A 19868-nucleotide genomic window follows, 5' to 3' on the forward strand; every position below is an offset into this window, starting at 1 on the left:
CCCGGTTCCAAACCTCTTTACTACCTGCTTCCTTTCTCCTCTCCTCCGCTCCTCTGGCTTATGCCCTTGACTCGTCCCTCCAAGCCTCTCTGCCTCGCAGCTGTGCTTCATGGAGGGCTCCCCTGGTGGTTGACGTGACAGTATTGCTGTGGGACAAAAGGACTAATGTCCTACAAGCCATACTGTCCCTCGCCATATCTTCAACCTGAAGCCAATGGGATCCTTGATGTGATACTTGAGATTGAGGCATACAGATTATACATGTATGGATTTTATACATGCGTTTGTATATTTCCTATACTAGAGTATATGATTTCATCTGTCAGATGTTATCCATCAAGGATCCTGATTTAACCCTTCCATCTGGTGGGTAGGTGACATTAACCCCTTCTGGTAAGTGTGTCATTAACCCCTTCAGGTAAGTTTTATTCTCCTGCCAACGCACTCTCCCTAATAGGCACTGGGCTGGAGGATCCAGACCAGGGTCTTCTTGGTCATGTCCTCTCCTCCCTCTCAAAATGCTCTCTCTCCTTTCTTTTCCCTCGTTTTCCTCCCGCCCTCCTGCTGTTGCACAGTAAATCTGGTGATCTTGAGGAAGAGTTGAAAAATGTCACCAACAACTTGAAGTCTCTGGAGGCCCAGGCTGAGAAGGTACTGTAGGAGAGGGGAAGTAAGCTGGGCCCAAAGGTCAGATACAGATACGATGCAGGATAGTCCAGCTGGATAAAACGCACACGGATGCCCCTCAACACACAGACTTAGTGTAGGATATCTAGCTATAATCCATGTTTATTTGTCATATGCACAGAATACAACATAGTGTCAAATGAAATGCTTACACACAAGCCATCCTCTCAAACAGTGCAGCATCTATAAAGTTATCTATATATATGTTTTTATCCATAACATTGATTTTAAAAAGTGTAGGGATTGAACTGTAGTCCAGGCATAACGTTAGATGGGTGTAAAACACATTTAAAAGCAGAAGATTATGATTGAGGAGAGTTTGATGTTTTGTTCTTAGGACCCGCTTGCATTATGACAAGCCTACGCTGAGACTTTAGCTAGCCCTCTTAGCTTTATTTTCCCAGCCAAACTTTCAGCTCTCGTGTTGCAGTCTCCTCTCCCTAGCCAACCTTTCAGCTCTTGTGTTTTAACCCTCCTCTCCCTAGCCAACCTTTCAGCTCTCGTGTTGTAGTCTTCTCCTCCCTAGCCAACCTTTCAGCTCTTGTGTTGTAGTCTCTTCTCCTCCCTAGCCAACCTTTCAGCTCTTGTGTTGTAGTCTCTTCTCCTCCCTAGCCAACCTTTCAGCTCTTGTGTTGTAGTCTCTTCTCCTCCCTAGCCAACCTTTCAGCTCTTGTGTTGTAGTCTCCTCTCCCTAGCCAACCTTTCAGCTCTTGTGTTGTAGTCTCCTATCCTCCCTAGCCAACCTTTCAGCTCTTGTGTTGTAGTCTCCTATCCTCCCTAGCCAACCTTTCAGCTCTTGTGTTGTAGTCTCCTATCCTCCCTAGCCAACCTTTCAGCTCTTGTGTTGTAGTCTCCTATCCTCCCTAGCCAACCTTTCAGCTCTTGTTGTAGCCCTCCTCATTTTTATGAACAGAATTTGTATCCAATAGTGTTTACTTTAGTGGATGTGAACAGTAGGCTATTAATTGAATGCTACACTGTAGATGTTGTCATAGAATAAATACATAAATATATATTGACTGTCTATTTTAACTAGAATACTGCCGTATGTTTTGAGTTGTGACTGTTTAAGGAGAAGCTCTTGTGCTAAAATATGAATCTCTATTATTTCACTTCTAGTACTCACAAAAGGAGGACAAATATGAAGAGGAAATCAAAGTTCTTACTGACAAACTTAAAGAGGTGGGTACTGTAGGGTCACCATATGTAATATTTTAGTATGAATGGTTCTTCAAATGGTATCTTAAAGCCTCATCTTCCTCCCACTCTTATGCAACCTGATGTTAACCAAGATATTACGTAGATATGTCATTTGGTGCTTGGAAAAATGTATTTGAAAAGCATTGTGCTCTGATGCTTTGTCCCCCCCAGGCTGAGACCCGTGCTGAGTTTGCAGAGAGGTCTGTGGCTAAGCTTGAGAAAACCATTGATGATTTGGAAGGTATGTTTTCTACCCTCCTTTCATTCACAACCATTAACACCTCTTGGAGTTCCCAGGAGCTGACGTCGCTAACTGCATTTTCAGTGCCCCATTCACTTTATCTGAATCCCAAATGGCACCCTAAACCCTGTTTAGTGCACTTCGTTTGACCAGAGCCCTATTGGGGGGGGGGGGGGGGGGGGTGCCATTTGGACTCACTCTTATGTTTCCTTTGTGAAAGTGTAACAGACGTTTCACTAACAGAAGAATGTTCCCCTATAACCATGAGTTGTAACACTGAAGCCTGTTGGGTACCCTCGCATGACTTGTTAGTAGTGTATTATAGCGTTAGGTAACATGCCTGTGTGTTTCAATCATTAATAAAGACTCTTAATAGTCGAGCAGCTTTGTAGATAGTAATTAACAATTTACCTTCCAACTTTGAGTACCGTTAGAAACAGAGGAGCGCCGATGGGAATGGATTTATTAATATGGGTTTAATAGATTAACCAATGAGAGATTAGATAGATTAACCCCCATTAACCTGGCTCTGTTGTCCAGGGATCTAATTAGAACAGATTGCAGTTGAAATCAATGATGAGCATTCCGTATGATTGTGTAGATTCTGAGTCTTTAGCTCCTAAGAATAATAGTCTGCCTATAAGGCTGCGTTTACACAGGCAGCCTATAATTCTGAACTTTTTCCAGTAGCCGGTCTTTTGACCAATCAGATCAGCTCCTTTGCCAATAATTGGGCAAAAGATCAGATTTTGGCTGCCTGTGTGATTGCAGCCTAACTGTGGAGCCACAGCTTCACTTTCGATTGCCTATCCTGTCTGGTTATTATTATAATTATTTAACTAGGCAAGTCAGTTAAGAACAAATTCTTACAATGACGGCCTGACCCCGACGACGCTGGGCCAATTGTGCGCCGCCCTATGGGACTCCCAATCACGGCCGGTTGTGATACAGCCTGGAATTGAACCAGGGTCTGTAGTGACGCCTCTAGCACTGAGATGCAGTTCCTTAGACCGCTGCACCACTCGGGAGCCCTTGGTGTTGCCTTATCTCATATTGATCAGTTTGACTGATCGATTAGATCCTATAAGAAAGGTTAGATTTCAGTTGTAGTACTTGGACTACGAGCAAGTTGGATTCTTCCAAGGTTTGCCTTGTTTCTTATTTACGTAAGGGTGTTGTCGATTCATCCAGTTACTCAATCAAATCAGTGGTTATTTAGCAATCAGAATGGGCTTGTTGTGGAGAGCTTCATGTCTTGTTGTGTTTTGGCAGACTTTGGAAATGTAATGTGAGAGTAGCGGTTATCTGGTGTGTTCCAGGAGTTTGAAGTGGAACAAGACTGTTCAGTAGGTCTAATCTGGTGTGTTGTTTGAAGTGGAACAAGGCTGTTCAGTAGTTGTTATCTGGTGTGGTGTTCCAGGAGTTTGAATTATTGATGTGACTTAACTTTTAAACAAAATTGGGATCCTTAACTTTAAGAGAACCCCCCCCCCACCCCCCAAAGTTAGAATCTCAGCCTGAGGAAAGTTGTGGAATTTAAAGAGAACCAGAGGAAGAGGTGAACTTTAGGCTACTTTGGTGAATTTGCGAGGTATGCAAGACAGATTACCAAGAGATATCCTCACCATGGTTTGTTTTCTTCTGCCTTCCCCCTCAGCTCTCGCCCTCGAGCTGGCCTGCCTGGGGTGTATTCATTACACCCATTTATGTTGCAAAACGTTTCTTAAACGGAAGCAAACAAAACTGATGGACCTACTTGAATTTGTCCAGTAGAAACTCTGGTTTTAGTTACTGTTTGGACTAGTGATTACACCCCTGCTCTATCTCTTCGCTAATGATGCCAGTGTGTGTTCAGTCTTCCGTCTGTTGCGTGTAGCATATCCTAGCCTATTCATTGATGGGCACTGCTTTGAAGTTGCAAGACATTGCAAGCCAAGAAATTACGATTTACAGTATTCCATTGCGAGACACAGCTTTTGATTGCCGATAGATAAACCTAGTGCAGGGTTTCCCCAACTCGGTCCTGGGGCCCCCCCTGGGTGCACGTTTTGGTTTTGCCCTAGCACTACACAGCTGATTCAAATAATCAAATCTTGATGATGATGATGGTTATTTGAGTTTGCTGTGTAGTGCTAGGGCAAAACCAAAATGTGCACCCGGGGGGGGGGGGGCCCAGGACACAGTGTGGGAAACCCTGGCCTGGTGCACGGTTCTGACGGCCTGGTGCACGGTTCTGACGGCCTGGTGCACGGTTCTGACGGCCTGGTGGCCGACCTGCCTGGTGGCCGACCTGCCTGATACTGTGGCCCTCGTTCTCCGTTCCTCATTAGCGCGCTATGAAAGATGCAAGTGTTTTGTGTTCTCAGAAGTACGGCAACTAAGCAGTCTCCTCCGTTCCAAGAATACTGAATCTTAGGAGTTGATTCCTATTGGAATCTAATCTTCACACTCGACGTGCAAGGAGTCGAGGAATCAATTATTTTGGAGTCTACTCTCCAACACTACGTCATCGTCATTAACAGTTGCAAGAATCAGAGAAAGGCAAGTGACAGAAGTGAAGTCCTGTATGGCAATAATTTTAGAAGTTAAATGAGAAGGAAACTTTGCCAGGTGGAATTGAGGCTCAGTCATGGTGGCACAGGTCCAGTCATGGTGGCACAGGTCCAGTCATGGTGGCACAGGTCCAGTCATGGTGGCACAGGTCCAGTCATGGTGGCACAGGTCCAGTCATGGTGGCACAGGTCCAGTCATGGTGGCACAGGTCCAGTCATGGTGGCACAGGTCCAGTCATGGTGGCACAGGTCCAGTCATGGTGGCACAGGTCCAGTCATGGTGGCACAGGTGCAATGCTTAACCATTGGAAAGGGATGCACCGTGAGACCCGTTGTTGGCAGCAGCACAGGTGCATTGTAAACTCACGTGGAATTTTATGCATTTTTCTTATCGTTTTAACGTAAAACTTATTTAAAAATAAATAGCAGTTTAAATGTTAAGATTACATTTTTTCTCCATTTGTCACATCCCTAGTTTGAAGTGGAGCATGGCTGTTCAGTTGGTGTTATCTGGTGTTTTGTTTGAGGAGTTTGAAGTGGAACCTGGCTTTTGATGCTGCATGACTCTGATAACCTTGAGTGGATTTGTCTTTTTCTGAAGGATGAGTTTTAGTTGATTTTTAAACTGGAGTGCGTTGTGTTAACGGTTTGATTCTGTGTTAATGATACGCAACTTATTCATATTCTAACATTTTTGGAATTTGGTTAATTTATTTTTTACAAATCTAGAATTTTTGTGAAGTATTTGATTGTCAGATTGCTACTGCTGAATGAATTTGGTGGAAAAGTTATTTTGCATTTTATTATAATTTCTTTAGATGTGCACAATCCTTTTTAAAGTTAAGATTTCAGTTATCTGACTTTTCTTTAACTTTTTTCTTTTTTCACTCACCTTGTTCTGTTTCCATCTTGTGTGTCTGTCCATCTTTCTGTCCTGTGTCCACCCCTCCCTCCAGACGAGGTGTACGCTCAGAAGCTGAAGGGTAAAGCCCTCAGTGAGGAGCTTGACCTGGCTCTCAACGACATGACTACACTCTAGACACTCCCTCACTCTTCCTCCTCCTCCTCCTCCTCTCTGACGCTCTCCACCTTCATCTGGCACCCCTGGGGTTCAGACATCCTCCACTTCCTTTCTGTCCTTTTTTTTTTTCATTCCACAACTTTTCAGACAGAACTGTGATTGATCTCTCAATACCCTTGGTTACGAAATTTGTATGGCGAATTTGAAAAAAATGTGGTCGTACTAGGTTTACAAGACTTGCTGATTCAAAATACCAAGGGATATAAATGTGGCCCCAGGCAGATTGTCCCCCCTTTTAGTTCCGCTCCCTACTGTTGTCAGATGTCAACATTGTTCAGTGATCCTCGTACATTTCTATAGATGTATATAGGAAAAGCCAGTGGTGTTGTCTGGCACGGTGTCCATACCTCTCCAAAGATCTGGGTTAGGCTTGGTCTTCTGTATTGAGATATATACTTGTCCCCTGTTTTCCCTTTCTCTGTAATAAATGTCCTGAAACCGCTCCTGTTTTCTACTGTCATTATCAGCATTTGGTTTCTCATCATAATCACCTAATAATGTTAAGAAGGTTGGTGCCGACGATTACAATCCACAATTTGCCATACCAATATACCTGACTATACTCAACTTACATGGTGTTTATTGACTACATTTAATATAGGCTACATTTTTTGACTACCTTTACCGTTTTATTGAGAATTTTAAATATTCAGGATTCATATCCAATTATATCTGAAGTGTTGTAAAGTGTTATGATGGAGATACGAGTCATTCGGTGAATTACTTATTTTACGATACAAGGGAATCGGTGTGAATGAATCTCAATTCAGTACTGTTCCCACCACACCGTATTAACCGTTTTTAACTGTAATTATCTGGCCAACTCTGACACAAGGCATCAAAATAAATCTCACCAAAAGTGGTGCAGTTCTGAACAATCCCTCTGATTTCCAACCACTCCCAGTTGAACCAATACATCTCTAATGATTTAAGGGAACATGATATTTAGTTTAAAGTGAGAATTATCCTGTCTAAAGAAACCTGCGGCTCAGTACTTTGGAGAATCTTAAAGGGATGTGCTGTGTCTCTTTTACCTCCCTTTCTTATCCCCTGACCCCAGCAATATGAATATGTATTGCTTCCTGCTATAGTTGCTTAAAGGAAAATTACACCCAAAAAACATCTTTTGGTATTTGTTTCATTAGTCCATTGTTGAGTCCCAACATGTTTTGCTTGTCAGCAATCAAGTTAAGATATGTAACTTTCAACAACAATTTGTGTTCTTTTTTTCTAAGTACAGAAGTCATCCCTGTATTATGCTACGTTTTGCATCGTATTTTGATAATTACATAACTTGATTGCTGACAAACAAAACATTTTGGGACTATGTCAACAATGGACTAATGAAACAAACTTTCCTTTTAATGTCTTGCAATGATTGTGTTCAATTCAAGACATTTCAAGCATTGTCAAGCGAGCTGTAATGGCTATAGGTGCTGATTTACCTCTGTCAGACGAAAAAAAAGCAACTTTCAGCAGTTCTTTTTTTCTTGTCTTTCATTGCCCTGTGACCTTTATTGCACTAACCTGTGACCTTTTAACCCTTCCCTCTTTCTCTCCCTCTTTCTATCTTCACACTGGCTTTCATTGACTCTTCTGGCACCACAGAACGTTATCACAAGGAGGTGGAGAACAACCGCATCCTCAGTAACGAACTGAGGGTTGTTTTGAACGAATTTAACAGCTGAGTCTGAGACGGAAGCTTTGGCAAACTTCCTTCCACTATCCCACTCTTCCAATATGCACTTGTCTCTGAATAACCTTGGAACCGATTTCTCATACCCCCCTCTAGAAGGCACTGGTTGTACATCGTTCATTAGGGTGGAGTCAATTCATGAAAATTTAAGTGATAACATTGAAGTCATTTGCAAACATGACATTCAAGTAATTGCCCAATCATATAAAACATTTAATACATGGAAAAGCTGTTAAAATTCATCAAGGGAATTGAGTGTGAATGAATTTGCCCCAAACTTGGGGTGTTGTGTGTAATTTGGGCATAGGTACAGTAATTCATCCCCCCCAAAAAAATCATGTAACCTTTTTTGTATGGAATTTGGTTCCAAGTTTTTCAGAATTAGGCAAGTTAGTTTTTCACAAACCTTGAGGATACTCACTTGCTGCACATTGTAGAGTTCCACTGCTAAGACATGAGGGAGTTTAATGGAGCACTTTGGACTGGACACCATCCCACACCTGAAGTTTTCAAAGCTTTCACAGAATGTGGAATAATTAGCATTTATTTGGAAGAATGGTTTTCAGGATTATTTATTCAAAAGAAATACCCAAGTTTGCATATAGGACAGTTTGTTGTAAAACTTCAGATTGTTTGCATGCCATCCTGCCTATATACTCTAAAGCCTGTAGACTGACACATATAGATGATGATATATATATATTATATATAAAATACCATGAAATCTGCCTCGTACCTGGTGAATGTTATACATTTTTTGATTTCACAAATGTTTTGCTATTGCTCAGACTGTCTTACATGTATCCATCCAAAGTCAATGATATGTAAACTTTGTTAAGCTTTACACGGGCTTGAAACTACACAGGCTTATGTATTTCTTTGAATGTAGAGTTTGTAGTTTAGTGTGATGAAACATATATTGTATCATTAAGTATTATAGTACTTATACATACTAAGTATACACTCTGGGTGCAGTATTACATTTATGGGGTTGAAGTTTCTCTACACTTGGCTTCGCTAAAAGTTACCCCATATTATATCCACACCCAATCGTTTACATGGATTCCTTTTGGGTGTTTTCCCTGTTAAGATTCCCTAAGTAATTTCACTATTTTGCATGGTGTGCTATAGTGAACTTGGCTAATTCCAAGTTGTGCTACATTTACCTCATGACTTTCCACAAGTTAGCTGGGCTAAATGTAAATCTTTAGCCTCCTTGTATTGACTAGCATTACTTTCATTGCACCAAGTATCTTCACGTTTTAGCTTCCCTCACCACCTGGCCCATTGAGTGGTGTGACAAGCAGAAAGCATCTGCTGTCCTCTGGAAACGCTCCTTTGTACACACTGAAATTGAAACCTCACCTGACATTCTGTGCACACAAGGAGCACTGTCCTCTCATTGGGTCTGGGAAGGCACTTGCTATGGTAGCGCACCAACATGTAGAAGATGTCTGAACTAAGATTAAAAACAAAAGTTCATATTACATTTTTTTGTTTTCATCTAGATTAGATTGGCTGTCCAGAAAAGTTAATTCTTGCTTCAATTATATATAACTTGGATCTTTTCAACAGCCTAGCTCTGTTTGTATTGTCCGCCTGTGCTTCTTAGTGACCACTTTCGCTGTTTTAACTGACACAAACATGTTACTGCAATTTTACACGAACACACTTGATATATGAATGTGTAAAATACCGTATGCTTTTGAATCACATTGTTAGATAGTACTGTTCATTTTTTGATGTCCGTGTTTCATTGTCCTATTCCTGAGCCAACTGAGCGCTTGCTTGTTGGGGTGCTCACCTGTTCTTTTGTTTCCCCGTCACCAGAGAAACTGGCTACAGCTAAAGAAGAGAACCTAGACATGCACCAAACGCTGGACCAAACCCTCCTGGAGCTCAACAATCTATAAAGAGAGCTCTGTCTGCCTGGGCCCATGAACAAGAGGCCTAAAACGAAGCGAAATGAAAAAAACACAAAGCTTTCATAATGCTCATTGATACACACTTGACCAAATCCTTTAGTTGACTTGCCCCTTTGGGAACAGGACAGTCTTCACTTGGCTTTAATAGTAGTAAAGGCTTACGAACAAGGCATTTCGTTTAGCTAATGAGGGTCTCTTGCACACATGCTAATTAATGGCAAACGCATGCTGGCTACAGAAGTTAACATGGTTCACTATAACAGCATAGAGTTGAATGCTATTGAGGTTGCTGTTTGTATTTAGCATGTGATTCGAGTCTTAAAGTTGACATCTCTTTTCTAATCTGACCTCTGAGGCCTCCTTGAAGTGAAATTGCATTTGCTTTACTCTTTGAGCTTTGTTACCTCAAACTCTTATTTTTTATCCAAAGTATAAAGTTTTTGTAATCCTTCAAAACAAATAAATGGTAAACATATATTCTTTACTTACTGTTTGGTAAGATGTGCCACTCATTGTTTTAATTAATACAGTATAGTATTTGTGTAGAACTGACCCAAACAGGGAAAAAGACTAGCGTTCACATGTTAAATGTACGTCTAGGTTTGTTTTATATGTTAAAAATGACTAGCAAAGGTATCATAATGTAATACAAACTAATTACAATAGGGACATTTAATTTAGACACAGTATTCTTTTGACAAAGTTTTTGAATTTTCAAAATTGTTGTAGTGACCTTTTGGGGGTTTGGATAATAGTATAACATTAGATGATTTTGGTATTCTAATCATGCCGATGTGGTACCTCATGTATTCTAATCACTTGCCTTTTATTTTTTTTTCCTTGACAAAGATTTTTGAGAATGCCCATAGTTGTTAGAATCTGAAACGTCTCTTAATTTTTGAAACACCCTCTCAATAATTAGCCGGTTTAACTGTTACATGGTCATTCCACTAAACGAGTCTCTTTTTGAGTAGTGTAACTTAATCTATGAGTAACAGGGTTGACGTGTTATGCTCAACCCACTGTTTCCCCCCACAAAACACCAGAAAGAGTAGAACCAGCTCACCTGCTTTTACACTGATTTCATTATTAGATGTTAAATGTTTGTTTTTTTTGGGGGGGGGGGGGGGGGAAATATATGAAATATTCACCATATTAAAATGAGAGTTCAGGTTACAGGATTGACCTTAAACACGTCCCTCATTTTAAAGTGTTTTACCTTACAATGAGTCACTAATCACATGAAATAGATAATCGTCTGAATTGACTTTGTCAAAACAGCCAAATTTTACTTTTGAGGTTAAATGAGTTAAAATCTTCTGAGAAGTCAGATTGCAGATGTCAAAATGCTGAATGTTGGCACTCTCTTATTGTTATTAAAAAAAAATCTAATGTATTGAATTTTCCATGTCTATATTAAATGGCACTTCATTTAATATGGCAGGCTTTTAAAATCCAATATTGGTGCAACATTTCTACTTAAAATATCAAAGGGATGCAAAAGGGACTCATTTTGTGGAACTACCCTACAGCTGTAAACTTGTAAGGTTGATTTGAAGCTCATGTAATGATATCTTAATGCACCTGTGTCAATACTTCAGAGTAGTCAGAATGCTTATTGGTCTGAAGGTTTTAATTAGGGGGAATTATTCAATATTCTGGAGGTATTCAAATGTGTATTAAGGTTTATTACTCATGTATCCTATGCAATGAATCAACTGTATAAGCTCTTAAGATGATTAAAAAATGGCCGGCAAAATAAATGGTTGTTTTGTGCATTTCTTCTAGTATTTCCTTAAACCAGATTACAGTGCAACAAAGTCTCATAGCGTTTATACTTTAGTTTGCTGTTTACAATGGTATGGTGAACTGATCAAGACAACTTTTTGGTTTCTTTGAATGATGCTGGCTACCACTTTACCATTTAGTAGAAGTGACCCATTTAGCTGACGTTTTGGCGTAACAATTCTGGTGTAACTGCTTTTGTCATTTTTCCGCAGCAACAGGATGGTAGCTTCAGATCAACTTTGACCCATGATATTGCCAAAGCATGATGTGCAAACAATCATGGCAGAAATGTCTAACAAGGTTGTACATTTAACCTTTGTCACATTGACACTGAACAAAAATATAAATGCAACATGTAAAGTGTTCGTCCCATGTTTCATGAGCTGAAATAAAAGATCCCCCCCCCAAAAAAATTCATTCGCACAAAAGGCTTACTTCTCTCAAATGTTGTGCACAAATTTGTTTACATCCCTGTTAGTGAGCATTTCTCCGTTGCCAAAATAATCCATCCACCTGACAGGTGTGGCATATCAAGAAGCTGATTAAACAGCATGATCATTATACAGGTGCACCTTGTGCTGGGGACAAAAGACCACTCTAAAATGTTCAGTTTTGTGTCACAACACAATGCCACAGATGTTTTGAGGGAGCGTGCAATTGGCATGCTGACTGCAGGAATGTACATCAGAGAATGTAATGTTCACTTCTCTACCATAAGCCACCTCCAATGTCATTTTAGAGAATTTGGCAGTATATCCATCTGGCCTCACAACCGCAGACCACGTGTAACCACGCCAGCCCAGGACCTCCACATCCGGCTCCTTCACCTGCGGGATTGTCTGAGACCAGCCACCGGACAGCTGATAAAACTGTGGGTTTGCACAACCGAAGAATTTCTGCACAAACTGTTAGAAACCATCTCTGGGAAACTAATCTGCGTGCTCGTCATCTTGACCTGACTGCGGTTTTGCATTGTAACCAACTGCCAGTTGCCCATATGGTATGACATAAGTCCCGTTTATACCTGGTGCTAACATGTGTCATTTGTTCTGATCTTGTCCACATTCTGATTGTGCCCACATTTTTAAGATGATTAAAAGACTCATTGTGATCAGATCTTCCTGACCATGCCCACACGGTGTCTGGATATTATTACAAGTGTAGACGGATCTGGACAGTAAAACAATTTAAATCATCAAAACCCTCTTAAATCATTGACATGTCGCACCATTGACTTACGGTACCATTCAAGGGTTTTTCTTTATTTTTACACTGTAGAATAATAGTGAAGACATCAAAATTATGAAATAACACATGGAATCATGTAGTAACCAAAAAGAAATTCAACAAATCAAAACATTTTAGATTCTTCAAAGTACCCACCATTGGCATTCTCTCAATCAGCTTCACCTGGAGAGCTTTTCCAACAGTCTTGAAGGACTTCCCACATATGCTGAGCACTTGTTGGCTCCTTTTCCTTCACTCTGCGGTCCAACTTATCCCAAACCATCTCAATTGGGTTGAGGTTGGGTGATTGTGGAAGCCGGGTGATTGTGGAAGCCAGGTCATCTGATGCAACACTCCATCACTCTCCTTGGTCAAATAGCCCTTACACAGCCTGTAGGTGTGTTTTGGGTCATTGTTCTGTTGAAAAGCAAATGATAGTCCCACTAAGCGCAAACCAGATGGGATGGCGTATCGCTGCAGAATACTGTGGTAGCCATGCTGGTTAATTGTGCCTTGAATTCTAAATAAATCACCACCAGTGTCACCAGCAAAGCACCCCTCCTCCATGCATCACGGTGGGAACCACACATGCAGAGATCATCTGTTCACCTACTCCGCGTCTCACAAAGACATAGCGGTTGGAACCAAAAATCTCAAAGTTGGACTCATCAGACCAAAGGACAGATTTCCACCAGTCCGATGTCCATCGCTCATGTTTCTAGGCCCAAGCAAGTCTCTTCTTTTTATTGGTGCCCTTTAGTAGTGGTTTCTTTGCAACAATACGACCATGAAAGCCTGATTCACTCATTCTTCTCTGAACAGTTGATGTTGAGATGTCTGTTACATGAACTCTGTAAAGCATTTATTTGTGCTGCAATTTCTGAGGCTGGTAACTCTAATGAACTTATCCTCTGCAGCAGAGGTAACTCTGGGTCTTTCTTTCCTGTGGCGGTCCTCATGAGAACCAGTTTCAGCAGCACTTGATGGTTTTTGCGACTGCGCTTGAATAAACTTTCAAAGTTCTAGACATTTTCCGGATTGACTGACTTTTATGTCTTAAAGTAATGATGGACTGTCATTTCTCTTTTCTTATTTGAGCAGTTCTTGTCATAATATGGACTTGGTCTTTTACCAAATAGGGCTGTCTTCTGTATACCAACCCTACCTTGTCACAACACAACTGATTGGCTCAAATGCATTAAGAAGGAAAGAAATTCCACAAATTAACTTTTAACAAAGCACACCTGTTAATTGAAATGCATTCCAGGTGACTACCTCATAAAGCTGGTTGAGAGAATGCCAAGAGTGTGCAAAGCTGTCATCAAAGCAAAGGGTGGCTACTTTGAAGAATCTCAAATATAAAATATATTTTGATTTAACACTTTTTTGGTTAATACATGAATCCATGTGTTATTTCATAGTTTTGATGTCTTCACTATTATTCTACAATGTAGAAAATAGTAAAAAGAAAAACCCTTGAATGAGGTGTGTCCAAACTTTTGACTGTTACTGTATGTCATCAATGTGTGTCTAAAGTTATTATTTTGAAAGAATATCTGTCCAAAAATTTGCATACATGGATGGACAAGTAAATGTGGTCACAATGCGGACACAGTGGACTGCTGAGACACATTTTAATACAATGTGTAGATGCATATCTGAAAACGTGGGCACAATCAAAATGTTGTAAAACCATTTCGTATGGGCTATGATTTTTATCAGGTCACAAAATGTTCATATGAATTCTATTCTAACTAGAGAGGAGTTTTCCTTACACACACAAACAACTGCAATTAGATAATATAAAATAGAAGGGATGAGCTTTATGCAGGGTTACCTCAAGCATTCCTCATGAAGCTGGTTGAGAGAATGCCAAGAGTGTGCAAAGCTGTCATCAAGGAAGTCAAAGGGGGGCTACTTTGAAGAAATTGTTGAACACTTTTTTGGTTGCTACATGATTCCATATGTGCTATTTCATAGTTTTGATGTCTTCATTATTATTCTACAATGTAGAAAATAGTACAAATAAAGAAACCCTTGAATGGGGAGGTGTGTGAACTTTTGACTGGTAGTGTGTATATATAATATAGTGTTCAATATTTCTATATACATACATTGTTAAATATCTATATAATATTGTGTTCAATATATATATGTATATATAAAATAGCGTTCAATATATCTATACAGTGCATTCAGAAAGTATTCAGACCCCTTGACTTTTACAGCCTTATTCTAAAATGTATTAAATTGTTTAACACACAATACCCCATAATGAGAAGGCAAAAACAGGTTTAGACATTTTTGCTAATTATAAAAAACGAAATATCACATTTACATAAGTATTCAGACCCTTTACTCAGTGCTTTGTTGAAGCACCTTTGGCAGCGATTACAGCCACAAGTCTTCTTGGGTATGACGCTACAAGCTTGGCAGACCTGTATTTGGGGAGTTTCTCTCATTCTTCTCTGCAGATCCTCTCAAGCTCTGTCAGGTTGGATGGGGAGCGTCGCTGCACAGCTATTTTCATCTCTCTCAAGGTATGTTTGATCGGGTTCAAGTCCGAACTCCGCTCAAGGATATTCAGTAACTTGTCCTGAAGCCACTCCTGCATTGTCTTGGCTGTACGCTTAGGGTCGTTGTCCTGTTCGAAGGTGAACCTTCGCCCCAGTCTGAGGTCTTGAGCACTCTGGAGCAGGTTTTCATCAAGCATCTCTTTCTACTTTGCTCAATTCATCTTTCCCTTGATTCGGACTAGTCTCCCAGTCCCTGCCGCTGAAAAACATCCCCACAGCATGATTCTGCCACCACCACGCTTCACCGTAGGGATGGTGCCAGGTTTCCTCCAGACGTGACGCTTGGCATTCAGGCCAGAGTTCAATCTTGGTTTCATCAGACCAGAGAATCTTGTTTCTCATGGTCTGAGTCCTTTAGGTGCCTTTTGGCAAACTCCAAGCGGGCTGTCATGTGCCTTTTACTGAGGAGTGGCTTCCGTCTGGCCACTCTACCATAAAGACCTTGGAGTGCTGCAGAGATGGTTGTCCTTCTGGAAGGTTCTCCCATCTCCACAGAGGAACTCTGGAGCTCTGTCAGAGTGACCAGCGGGTTCTTGGTCATCTCCCTGACCAAGGCCCTTCTCCCCTGATTGCTCAGTTTGTCTGGGCGGGCAGCTCTAGGAAGTCTTGGTGGTTCCAAACTTCTTCCATTTAAGAATGATGGAGGCCACTGTGTTCTTTGGGACCTTCAATGCTACCGAAATGTTTTGGAACATTCCCCAGATCTGTGTCTCGACACAATCCTGTCTCGGGGCTCTACGGACGGGATTGCTTGGTTTTTGCTCTGACATACACTGTCAACTGTGGGACCTTATATAGACAGGTGTGTGCCTTTCCAATGAATGTCCAATCAATTGAATTTACCACAGGTGGACTACAATCAAGTTGTAGAAACATTAAGGATGATCAATGGAAACAGGATGCACCTGAGCTACATTTCAAGTCTCATAGCAAAGGGTCTGAATACTTACGTAAATAAAATATTTGTTTTTTATTTTTTAATACATTTGCAAAAATGTCTAAACCTGTGATGTCATTATGGGGTATTGTGTGTAGATTGATGAATGGGGGAAAAAACTATTTAATCACTTTTAGAATAAGAGTAAGGTAAGAAAATGTGGAAAAAGTCAAGGGGTCTGAATACTTTCCGAATGCACTGTATATATCATAGTGTTCAGAGGTTCATTTCAGTAAATCATTTGGATAGAAAAGGTATTAAAGACTAAGTAGTCAAGCTGAATCTTGAATCAAATTTGAACACGTTCACATTTTCCTGACATCATTGGTCTGACTGAAAAAAATTATTTGGTTTTCATGATGTTCAAAATCTGTCTGTGCCCTCAAATGAGCAATTAACATTAAGTGCCTTGCTCATTTAAGTCTCTCCGGATAAGAGCGTCTGCTAAATGACTTAAATGTAATGAGTTACTTATTTCTATTGGGAGTGATATGTTTTCAAATTCCAGAGGAAAGAGTAGAGCCTGAATGTGATTGGTTAAGATGCACACAACGGCAGCACAGATGAACAGTGTGCAAGATGACTAATCACAAGACAAATCGGCCCCCAAAAAAACAGTCGTTTCCACACTTTGTCAATATTTTTATTATTTCAAATGAACAGTAGTGGGGTGTTGCGAAACCCGATGAAACTGACTGGGGTAAATGCCAGCTCACCACACGTTTTCCGGCAGCCCTAACTGTGCTGGTCCACTGTTACAGAGGCCCTCACTGGTAAAATCCGGAGACCATCACGCACTGAAAAAATTGGAAATATTCTCCCAGTGAATGCGTGTGTATGTGTGTGTATATGTGTGTTATTATCAATGTCGTAGAATGATAGCTCTCCTCTGTCCCTGTCCAGCTGAACTCTGATCCTGTCCTTAACTCTGGAGTTGTGTCTCACGGGGAGGTAAATGGTTTCAGTATTTGGGCAACTTACTTTATATACATAATCAAAGTCTTCCTTATAATCTGTATTAAAACTACCAACATGGCTAATACCCCAGACTTCATCTCTAGGATCAGACCTATTGATAGACTCAGCGGCCACACCTGCAAACCAAAACTCGTCATCAATCGCAATGTCCCAGCTGTGTGTCCCTGAGGTAAAGCCCTCAGAGCCCATGACCCATCCCTCGGTTAACCTCTCTGGGTTGTCAGGACGCTGCTGGAACTCACCACCCCATACAAAGCAATCATCATACCCCATCCAGGTCATGGAACAGAGTAGCTTTGAGTGCACAGTATTAGGGTCCAGAACCACCGGAGCTGAACAGAGAGAACAGAGACACGTCACGTCAAAACTAAACAGAGAACAAAATAAACGATCCGTTCGGCCTACATGTCAAGCGATCATTGAATCTATTTGGAATAAATATCACTCACTGTATTGAACAATCTCCTTCATTTTCTCCCAGATTCTGAACTTGAGGTTGCCCAGGTGGTTTGCCACATCTATCAGCGCTCCTGAAACCCTCACAGGATCAGGCAGTGGGCACTGGGTTCTGGAGAACATTTAGGAGTCATTGCTGCTGTGGGGTTAGGTTCAGAACCACAGAGTAGAGAGAGACAGGAGGCAGATCACTTACCTTTTCATTGTGGCATTGTAGTTCTGCAAAGTAACAAAAAGAGCAGCTTAGCTATCAATGTTATTAATGATCAATCAGTATTCATTGTGGCATCCATCTTTAATAATATTGAATGATTATGGGGACAGACATCTGTACCTGCAGGAATGAGATGTCTTCAGCTTCCAGCTCTTTCTCTATGGCTTTGATTGTGTCTGAAAGTGATGATATCTGTCCGCTCATCTCTTCAATCTTCACCTTCATCGTCTGACTCTTCTGCTCCTCTTCCTCCCTCAGGGCAGCTATCTTGGCCTCCTCCTCCTTTCGTAGAAACTGGTGAACCTGCTCAAACTCCTCCTTAATCTTTATCTCTGTGTCCTCAGCCTGGCGCTGGAGATAGAGAGCACTAGAACTCTACCTTGGTCTTGGTAACATGGTTGAACAGTCAACTCTGTACAGTTGTTACATCACTCAGCATTCTTACCTTGATATGCTGTGCTGTCTGTGTTACATCACTCAGCATTCTTACCTTGATATGCTGTGCTGTCTGTGTTACACCACTCAGAATTCTTACCTTGATATGCTGTGCTGTCTGTGTTACACCACTCAGCATTCTTACCTTGATATGCTGTGCTGTTTGTGTTACACCACTCAGAATTCTTACCTTGATATGCTGTGCTGTCTGTGTTACACCACTCAGAATTCTTACCTTGATATGCTGTGCTGTCTGTGTTACACCACTCAGAATTCTTACCTTGATATGCTGTGCTGTCTGTGTTACACCACTCAGCATTCTTACCTTGATATGCTGTGCTGTCTGTGTTACATCACTCAGCATTCTTACCTTGATATGCTGTGCTGTTTGTGTTACATCACTCAGCATTCTTACCTTGATATGCTGTGCTGTTTGTGTTACATCACTCAGCATTCTTACCTTGATATGCTGTGCTGTTTGTGTTACATCACTCAGCATTCTTACCTTGATATGCTGTGCTGTTTGTGTTACATCACTCAGCATTCTTACCTTGATATGCTGTGCTGTTTTATCACAAGTGAGTTTGACTTTCTTAAAGACTTTCAGTTTGTCCTGTAAAGACTTCAGGGTAGGCTTGAGTTCCTCCTGGAATAAAACACTAGGTTGTTGTCCGATACCATATCACACACTTATTCCAGTTGACTGAATAAAAAATGCTGAGGGATAGTCACTTTGTTACAAAATTAAAACTCCAGATCACATACCTACTCTCACGAAAAGGAAGTTCATAAATGCATATTGTAAGCAAATAATGTACTTGTAGGCCTATAGTGTTTTTCACTTTCACAGTGAAGTTGAAATTATTGTTAATTTTCTGCATAATGCCCTGACTTAACAAAATCATTGGTTTACTCTACCTTAAGATCCTGTACAGCTTCATCTATGGGGATGCAGTCATGCTTTTTATGTTTCCTTGAATCGCGACACACCACACAGATAGGCTGTTCATGCTCCAGACAGAAGAGCTTGAACTTCTCTCCATGCAGACTGCAGAGCACCTCAGACCCTGCTGAAGCTCTCTGACGCCTCTCCTGTAAGAAGGCCTCACATAGGTTCTTAAGAGCCCGATTATTGGGAGGCTCAGACCTTGACGATCTTCTCCTGCAAACTGGACACTCCTGCCATTCCTTCTCTTTCCAGAATTCCTGCAGACAGGCTTTACAGAAGCTGTGGCTACAAGACAGGAGAACAGGTTCCTTGAAGATGTCACAGCACACAGCACAGGATAGATCCTCCTCTGGGAGAGTCGATTCGCAAGCCATTTTTCTGAATCCGTCAAACTTGTTCCTCTATAATGGCCTGTAATAGCTTAAGAAGCAATGTATTTTACCCCTTATTAATAACGCACTAAAGCCATTTGGTGTGCTTTCCTTATCTCCTTCAGTATCTGCTCTGAAATGTTGACATGAATCTAGTAATGAGAAATAGCTCCTGTCGTGTGTGTTGTTGAACAGCAGAGAGCTGAACATTAGCTACGTTTTAAATGGCTTCACTGACTCTTACTTCCTGTATAATGTGTATGAGGGGAGAACCTTTGCAGTTGTTCTTCTATGATATTATGGCAGTCCACAGAACATACGTTAGTGGTGCATGCTGCCACCTACTGTGTGGGGTGAAAACTGGCATTTAATGCAGAAAACATGCAGGGAAACAGCTTGGAGATTTAACGATGCAACTACAAAAGGTTCTAAAGATGAATTTAACCTGAAGATACTTTTGGGAAACCAGGCTCTGGTCACTTTGATTGACTCCACTTTTCCCAGTGCGTCTTCCAACATCTCCTTGACTGCAAATGGATCTCCCCCAAAACACAT

At 41.0% G+C, this 19868-nt stretch overlaps 2 protein-coding genes across 9 annotated transcripts in view; one reads left to right on the top strand and one right to left on the bottom strand.

Moving 5' to 3' along the window:
- tpm2 (tropomyosin 2 (beta)) overlaps positions 1-11145 on the top strand; it is a 37990-nt gene extending 26845 nt beyond the window's left edge. For 2 of the 8 annotated variants that reach the window (XM_014144768.3, XM_014144807.3), the window contains 4 exons: positions 576-651; positions 1807-1869; positions 2059-2128; positions 9288-11145. In XM_014144768.3, the coding sequence (XP_014000243.1) occupies positions 576-651; positions 1807-1869; positions 2059-2128; positions 9288-9370 (292 nt within the window). In that variant the 3' untranslated portion in view covers positions 9371-11145. Of the gene's footprint in view, positions 1-575; positions 652-1806; positions 1870-2058; positions 2129-5636; positions 6204-9287 lie in introns of those variants that run through there. The other 6 variants (XM_014144758.3, XM_014144798.2, XM_014144788.3 and 3 more) reach the window with 3 other exon arrangements.
- Positions 10503-19580, bottom strand: LOC106571594 (E3 ubiquitin-protein ligase TRIM35). The gene is made up of 6 exons (XM_014144862.3): positions 18912-19580; positions 18544-18639; positions 17679-17909; positions 17541-17563; positions 17338-17456; positions 10503-17220 (listed from the first exon to the last, which is right to left on the bottom strand). The coding sequence occupies exons 1-6, from the start codon at positions 19314-19316 to the stop codon at positions 16646-16648; spliced, it is 1449 nt and encodes a 482-aa protein (XP_014000337.2). The 5' UTR covers positions 19317-19580; the 3' UTR covers positions 10503-16645.
- Positions 19581-19868: the final 288 nt, after the last annotated feature.

Source organism: Salmo salar, chromosome 01, assembly GCF_965601325.2.
Source record: "Salmo salar chromosome 01, fSalSal1, whole genome shotgun sequence".
Taxonomy (NCBI): domain Eukaryota; kingdom Metazoa; phylum Chordata; class Actinopteri; order Salmoniformes; family Salmonidae; genus Salmo; species Salmo salar.

Excerpts from the sequence above, each read along its gene's own strand:
- LOC106571594 (XM_014144862.3), bottom strand. The coding sequence starts at position 19,316 with ATGGCTTGCGAATCGACTCTCCCAGAGGAGGATCTATCCTGTGCTGTG. Across the intron at positions 18,640-18,911 it reads AAGCTGTACAGGATCTTAAG|GAGGAACTCAAGCCTACCCT; the intron begins GTAGAGTAAACC and ends GTTTTATTCCAG. Across the intron at positions 17,457-17,540 it reads TACAATGCCACAATGAAAAG|AACCCAGTGCCCACTGCCTG; the intron begins GTAAGTGATCTG and ends AATGTTCTCCAG.